This window comes from Nematolebias whitei, chromosome 14 (assembly GCF_014905685.2).
Source record: "Nematolebias whitei isolate Nwh7 chromosome 14, NemWhi1, whole genome shotgun sequence".
Lineage (NCBI taxonomy): Eukaryota > Metazoa > Chordata > Actinopteri > Cyprinodontiformes > Rivulidae > Nematolebias > Nematolebias whitei.
Genome location: NC_056511.1, coordinates 2131179 through 2139391, shown reverse-complemented (window position 1 = coordinate 2139391; position 8213 = coordinate 2131179). Strand labels below are relative to the sequence as shown.

The 8213-nt window shown below is 46.1% G+C and overlaps 1 protein-coding gene across 1 annotated transcript; it reads right to left on the bottom strand.

Annotated features, from left to right (window-relative positions):
* Positions 1–4225: 4225 nt before the first annotated feature.
* Positions 4226–7176, bottom strand: LOC119420768 (E3 ubiquitin-protein ligase Siah2-like). The gene is made up of 5 exons (XM_037688195.1): positions 7097–7176; positions 5679–5781; positions 5260–5439; positions 4755–5120; positions 4226–4712 (listed from the first exon to the last, which is right to left on the bottom strand). Exons 1-5 carry the CDS (start codon positions 7174–7176, stop codon positions 4686–4688), a joined length of 756 nt encoding a protein of 251 aa, XP_037544123.1. The 3' UTR covers positions 4226–4685.
* Between the last annotated feature and the right edge of the window lie 1037 nt (positions 7177–8213).

Genomic DNA, 8213 nt, shown 5'->3' with positions numbered 1-8213 from the left:
AGTCTAAGTAGCTGATTGGATTCATTGGGTTTAATGGACAAATATAATTGTGTATCATCAGCATAGATATGATTTAAATCATTTTAGAGCTGTTCCTGTAATCCCAACATCATATTCAAGCCTCTGTAGTAAAATATTGTGATCAACTGTATCAAATGCAGCACTGAGGTCTAACAGGACCAGTAGAGACACAAGTCCATTGTCTGAGGCCATGAGAATATCATAAGTGACTTTTACTAGTGCTGTTTCTGTGCTATGATGAGCTCTAAACCCTGACTGAAACTCTTCAAACACATTATTTCTTTGTAGATGTTCACGCAACTGACCTGCAACTATTTTCTCTAGAATTGAGATGAAACTTAGATTAGATATAGGTCTATAGTTGGCCAGAATTTCTGAATCAAGGTCATGTTTCTTAAGTAAAGGTTTAATTACAGCAACCTTAAAGCTCTGTGGTACGTAACCGTTTATTAGAGACAAAATAATCAGATCCAAGACGTGATTATTAATTAAGGGAAACATGTCTTTAAATAGTCTGGTTGGGATGGGATCTAGCAGACATGTGATGGTTTGGATGAAGCAATTATTTTTGATCATTCAGAGAGTTCAACAGGACAAATTCAGTCCAAACATAAATCAGGTTCTAGTGACATTTTTAAAGTTGTCTCATCTGACACAGAACCAGAGCTGATACTATTTATTATTAACCTTTATTTAACCAGGCTAATCCCTTTGAGATCACAGATCTCTTTTGCAAGTGAGGCCTCCCTTGGGTCATTATTATGACTTTATAAGTATTTAGTAGTAAGTCAGTTGAGAATACTGAGAATTCAGACAAGAACTGAGCATAAAAGCCTGGTGGACTCATGTTCATGCTGATTCATATCTTAGATGTTATTACTGTTTTTCTTATACATTTTATTGTTGGATGTAACTGGGACCCTGTGAACATAATTTCACTCCACCACATGTACCACATGAGGTGTGAATGACAATAAAGAAACTCTGACTCTGATAACAACTAGTGAGGTGGTCGTTCTGTTTTCCATTTTGGATGGGACAGACTTAGAGATAGTGACTCAAAAGTATTATAACTACTAATTGGTAATAGTCTCGACTAAAAAGCTGCTCCTCCACCTCGACCAGTTGTTCTAGGAACATGAACATTTAAATAATTAACAGGAGTGGATTCATTTATACCAACAAAATCCTCCTGATGTAGGCAGGCTTCTGTCAGACAGAACAAATCAATATGATGATCAGTTATCAGTTCATTAACAACAGAGATTTAGAGGAAAGAGATCTGATGTTCAATAATGATTTTATTATTTTGGCCTGGAAGTTGTATTTATTTTAATAAGACTTTTATGGTTGATATTTTTAGAGCTGATTTTTGGTTCATTTGATTTGAGCCGTGGGCGAGTTCACACTTTCAGTGGGGTTTTGGGTGGGTAATGAAGAAGCAGCAGAGGGGTGTGGAGGACTACATCTCTGCTTCCTGGACTGACTTCTAGACTGGACCATCAACAACCTGGATGTTCAACTGAATCAATGTTTACAGAGAAGTTATTATTAATGGTCCCAGCTGAGGACCATTGCACCAATGAAATTTAGTGAATTTCCTCAGATCAACAACATACACCATTAATCTAATAATTAATTATATATATATATATATATATATGTATATAATAAAGAAACCCTAACCTTATATTACCCAGAGAAGCTGTGATCAGATACTTTGTGTTGTCTGAAGTTTATCTGGAAGTTTTCAGCAGAAAAAACACGTCACGTTTAACAAACTGCATTTATTCCAGAACAGTTACAGCAAAGACAAAGTCCTCAAATTGCACTTCACCCAAACGACTTGATTTCTGCAGTGAAGAACGTTTTGATTTAGTTTTATTTACAGTGAAGCTCGTAGAAAAGTTACAGCTCATTAACTTCCTGAAACTTGTTGTAGAAACTGTCGGCTGTAAAGAGGAATCATTTTCACAAAGCAACCAATAAAAATTTTTACTAACATTTGTTTTTTTTATATTTATATATATATATATATATATATACCATGTTACAAAGTCAGGTGGTAAAATGTAGCCAAAGGTTAAAAAACGAGGTAACGGTTTGTTAAAGTCACGTTCCACGAGGCAGCAGAGACAGGAAGGAGCTAATAACGCCTCGTCATTAAAGAAATGATTTTCAATAAATAAAGAGTCCGTTCATGACGGTCAAGATAAACGCTGCTAAATCAATATATTCATATCACAAAATAAAGTTAATGGTTATGTACTCATTAGTTGAAAACAATCTAAATATTTATGACCTTTTCAACTTCAGTCATGAACCTCCTCGTTAGCGCCCGTCTCCACCTCCCCAGGTTCGTCCTGAAGAACTAAACCAAACGTTTGTTTTACTTCAGTTGTGCTTCATCTGGTTCTGGACTCTGGTCTCGGGGCAGCAGCTTGAACGGGGGGGGGGGGGGGGGTCCACAGACACCTCGTCCTATCAGTCTCTCCAGACTGTCCAGGGTCCATCCTGACCAGATGTCTGAACATCCTCTGCGGTCTCCTCTGGATGTGGAGGAGCAGCAGTTCTACTCCGAGTCTCTCCTGGAGAACTGAACTTCTCACCCCGAGTCCAGCTACCCTGCAGAGGAAACTCATTTAAACCTGCTGGATCCAGGACCTGGTTCTTTCAGTCTCTACCCAGAGTTCCTGACCTAAGGTGAGGGTAGGAACGTAGACCGACAGAGGACAATACCTTACAGCTAAGCTCCCTCTTCACTGCATCGGACCAGAACAGAGTCCACAATACTGCAGACACTGCAGCGATCTGTCTGTAGATCTCACGCTCCATTCTTCCCTCAAAGCTGTTAGCAGCCACAGATGCTAACATCTGTTAGCAACTACTGATGTCAACAGCTGTTAGCAGCCACTGACGCTAACAGCTGTTAGCAGTCACTGACGCTAACAGCTGTTAGCAGTCACTGACGCTAACAGCTGTTAGCAGTCACTGACGCGAACAGCTGTTAGCAGCCACTGACGCTAACAGCTGTTAGCAGTCACTGACGCTAACAGCTGTTAGCAGTCACTGACGCTAACAGCTGTTAGCAGTCACTGACGCTAACAGCTGTTAGCAGCCACTGACGCTAACAGCTGTTAGCAGCCACTGACGCGAACAGCTGTTAGCAACTACTGACGCTAACAGCAGCTAGCAGCCACTGATGCCAACAGCAGCTAGCAGCCACTGATGCTAACAGCAGCTAGCAGCCACTGATGCTAACAGCAGCTAGCAGCCACTGATGCTAACAGCTGTTAGCAGCCACTGATGCTAACAGCAGCTAGCAACTACTGATGCTAACAGCAGCTAGCAGCCACTGATGCTAACAGCAGCTAGCAGCCTGAAGTTTAATCTTCTGTCTCTGGAGCTGAGCGGAGGTGGTTGAGGTCAGAGGTCAAAGGATGATGGATTCTCTTTGCTGATGTTGTGCGCCAGGAGGAGCAGAACTAGCTGGAGTCTGAGGTAGACTTCAGGAACCAGGACCGTCTGTGATTTTACCCAGAACTCCTCAGGTTCATGTCAGTCCAGTCCTGGTGTCTCCGTGGGTCCAAACAGGTGAGCGAGGTTCTGTTTGAGCCCGTTTCAGGTAAAATCATGACATCAAAAGGAAAATTAAGGCTGATGATACCTCCATCTAAGTTCTGAGGATCATATGAGCCCCACGGCCCGGATCAGAACCAACAACCCTCCTGTCAGTCGAGCAGCTCTACCTCAACAGAGGCTGACTTTTCCTGATTCACCTGAACGCCCCGCAGACGTTCAGGTGGGTCAAAAACCCTGAAACTGTCCAGAACCAATAAAACTGGACAGGTGGCTTTGCCTTGTTCCTCAGCAGAACCCTGAATGAACCGGTTCTGTAACCCGTCATGACCTCTGACCTCTGAGTGCAGAGCCATTAAAGACAGTTATTGGACTTGGAAACGGTTTTTGGTTCCGAGCGAAGGAACAACTTCTCCAGAACATTTCTGGACATTCAGGTCGAAAAGTTCTGAGGAAATAAAAACATTTAATGTCCTGACAAACACAAACGTGATCCTGGAACCATCAGTTACAGAAAATAAATTAACGTCAGGTAAACAGCGGCGCCGTCTGTAAACAAACAAACAAACAAACAAACAAAAACGAACATGCAGAATGAAAGTGCCTAACTTCACCGTCAGCCCTTTTTAATCCAAACAGAACCGCCGTGAGGAACCAGAACCCGTTTCTGTAGGTTTGTCCCAGTTTTTATCTGAACAGAACCTCTGGAGCTGGACAGGTCCAGTAAAGGGCCCGGGTCGACGGTGTGGTTTCAGTCCTGGTTGGTTCTGGACCCGTTTTATCGACACTCAGAACTCCATGCTCATTTTTCCATTACTTCCTGTTCTTTCATGACCCAGTACGGAACCAGGACCTGGACTCTGCTGGTGAAACCAGACCAGATTATTGCAAAGATGCTGTGAAGGCCACAGGAAGTCCGATACATTAGAACCTTCCTGGTTCTGAAGGTCCAAGCTCTGAGGATCTGATAAAGGCCCGCCTCTGGGAGCTTCTCCAGGTTTCTTCTCGAGAGTTCAACCGTTTCTTCCCGATGATCAGAAACCAACCAGACCTCCCGCGGGTCTGAGCCTCCCTGCTGCCGGGTTCTAAAGGTTCTGGTGGTCTCTCCAGCAGCAGGGCGAGCGGTACCGCCGGCGCCGCTCGGCTCCTCAGCACATGGAGATGGTGACGTTGATGCCCAGGTTCCCGTTGTCGGCGAACAAGTGAGCCACGGACGTGTCGAACACCAGGCAGTCGCTGTTCAAGATGGCCGCCGCCACGCCGTCGTGGATGGAGCGGGGCGTGGCCTCCCAGGTGAGCCGGCGCCGGTTGCCGTTCAGCTCCAGGCGGTAGGCGAAGCTCTCGGCCTGCTTGCGGGTGCCGATGAGGAGGACGACGGCGAAGAACTGCTGGTGTCCTTCGTACTTCTCCTGCTTCTCCAGAACCAGCATGAAGTGGTGGCTGAAGCAGGACTGCATCATGACCCAGTCCACGGCGCCGGGCAGGTTGATGTCCGTCGCCAGGAACACGATGTCCTCGCCCTGCGGACACAAACAACACGGGTCAGCTGGATCCACCTGGACATCTAAACCTTGAACCTGACCTGGTACCAGAGGGTCCGGTGTTACATCACCAAACAGATTCTGATGGTTTGGATCCGGGTCGTGTGCCGGTTCTGACCTGCAGCGTGGTGATGGACTTGTGGGCGTGCATCAGGTGAGGCATGACGGCCTCCAGCGAGCCGTGCCACTTGCAGGTGGCGCCGGGACAGGGACAGGTGTACGGCCGGAACTCGCACACCTCCTCGTGGTCCGGTTTCTCGCTGTGGTGCAGCGCCAGCAGGCAGCCGGCCGACGAGTACTGCAGAACAAGAGAACGGGTCGGATCAGAACCGCCTGAGACCGTTCGACACAGAGCTGCTCCTGCAGAACCTCAGGAACCTGCAGCTGGTTCTGAAACATGAGCAGGACTCACCGGACCCAGAAACTCGTTTTGTCAGTTCCTCTGATCGGGTCTTTTTCAGATTTCACTTTTATTCACCAACAATTTAAATATTTAAATTGATTTCTAATAAAGTTGAGCTTTATCTTCTGTCTGACCCGTTCGATGTGCACGGTTCTGACAAATCGGACCTTCAGCTTCATCAGACCTTCAAACAGAACTTCAAATAAGATCTGAAGATGGTTCCTGAAACGCAGACTGCTGGTGCCGGCCAACAAGAGACGTAAAAACACAAACCACCCAGTGACCGCGTCACTCACAGGAAGTGATGTCACTCACAGGAAGTGATGTCAGAGGGGAACCTAGCATTGGAGCAGCAGTTAGCCACACAGAATAATCTGACGTTTCTTTAAATTATTTAAACCCGTCTCTTGGCTCATCTCATGGTGTCAGCACCGCAGAGACGCCCTCGCTGCTCTAACTTTAAATCAGGTGATAGTCCGGTGGACTCGGATCGATTGAGGACCAACATTCAGAACATCTGTTTACATTTCCAGCTGGTGGTTGGTTCTCAGTCGCACTGCACTGAGTCAGTCGACCTGTTCCCCCGCTCGCCTGTGGGGGCGCTGCACCAAGAACTACTGAAGGAAACAACACGAAAACCTCTGAAGACACTTCTTCTTCTTCTTCTTCTTCTTAAAATAAAAACAAAAATGGAGTGGCATCAAGTTTTAGCAGTTTTAGGAGTTCTGTTTTGTCATTTTTCAACAATGGACTCAGCATGAGAGGAAGCTGAGGCAGAAGACCATGGACAATGTTGTTTTTCACACAAGGCAGCTGACGGCTCCGTATGAGGTAAGAGAAATGTGCGTTTGTTTTGGTTCTATTTACCCAGAAAGCCCTGCGCTGTAGTCCACTTCCTGCTTTTGGAGTGGCCTCCAGTCCGCTTGCATCCACAATGCATTTGAACCGCACCAGAGTTCACATCAGCCGGACCGAGACCTGGGTTTTTAGGCGGACCAGAGTTCGCTTCTTTGGTCCACATCAGAGTTTGATTGCACATTCACACCTCCTCAAACGAACCGGACTTTCTAGGCAAACGGACGAGAGTTGGATTAAAAAAGACGAAACAGCGCTGGTGTGAATGCACCCTCAAAATAAAATAAACCCTTCAGCTCCACAGCTTCACCTAGAACTGAGGAAAACCACTAAAATATGGATTTATAAAAAGGTTTGAAGCAGCTACACAATAGTTATCCAGCACACACACACACACACACACACACACACACACACACACACACACACACACACACACACACACACACACACACACACACACACACACACACACACACACACACCATCTGTCAGCTCAGAAACCGGATCAGGACTTTCGGTGTTCAGGAGGACAGTAGAACCTGTCTGTGGTGCATTAAGAACTCGGAGCGGGTCGATACCAGTCAGGATAAAAGACGAGTCTGCTGGTTAATGGACCAGTAAGGAGACACCGTCCCCCACTGGGGCTTTCATCAGAACCAAAGATCCCTCCTCCCATCATTGCTGGGAAATGTACCCAGCAGGGCCCAGTTCACTGGGTCTGCTCTCTGATGATGCTGGGCTGTAGGCTCCGCCCACTCCTCTGTACACAACCATGGTGTCACATGACCTTGCTGTTAAACATTTTTCTTTCTGTTCTAAACAACCATCCACCGTCCCACCGGTACCGTTCGACTGGACAACGACCAGGAGAAGAAGCTGCAGTAGCAGCTGCTACAGCTCTGTGGCTGTGATGAGGTTTAACGAGAACGTCATTTTCAAAATGTTCCTCCATCCATCCATCCATCTTCACCTTCCTCTTGTTCTGGACTCAGGTCTCGGGGGCAGCATCTTGAGCAGGGAGGTCCACACATCTCTTTCCACAGCCTCCTCTTCCAGTTCTTGTGGGAGGACTCCAAGGCGTTCCTGGACCAACTGAAAGACGTAGTCTCTCCAGCGTGTCCTGGGTCTTCCCGGGGTCTCCTCCCAGTCAGACATGCCCAAACCATCGCAGCAGTTCTACTCTGAGTCTCCTGATAACTGAACTTCTCACCCCATCTCTAAGGGACAGTCCAGCTACCCTGCAGAGGAAACTTATTTCAACCTCCTCAGAGTTGGAGGAGTTCATTCTCGTCCCAGCTGCTTCACACTCGGCTGTGAACCGCTCCAGTGAGAGCTGAAGATCACGATGACGCCAACAGGACCACAACATCTGCAATAAGCCGAGATGGAATCCTGAGTCCACCGAAACAGAATCCCTCCACCCACTGGCTGCAACGAGAAATTCTGTCCATAAATGTGTCTATACTGGTCCTGTTAGACCTCAGTGCTGCATTTGATCCAGTTGATCACAATATTCTACAACAGAGACCTGAATATGATGTTGGGATTACAGGAACAGCTCTAAAATGGTTTAAATCATATCTATCTGATAGATTCCAGTTTGTAAATGTAAATAATAAAACTTCTTCATAAACCAAAGTTAGTCATGGAGTTCCTCAGGGCTCAGTGCTTGGACCAATACTCTTTACCTTGTATATGCTTCCATTAGGTAAAGTTATTAAACAACATGGGATAAATTTCCATTGTTATGCTGATGATACACAGTTATATTTGTCCATTAAACCCAATGAATCCAATCAGCTACTTAGACT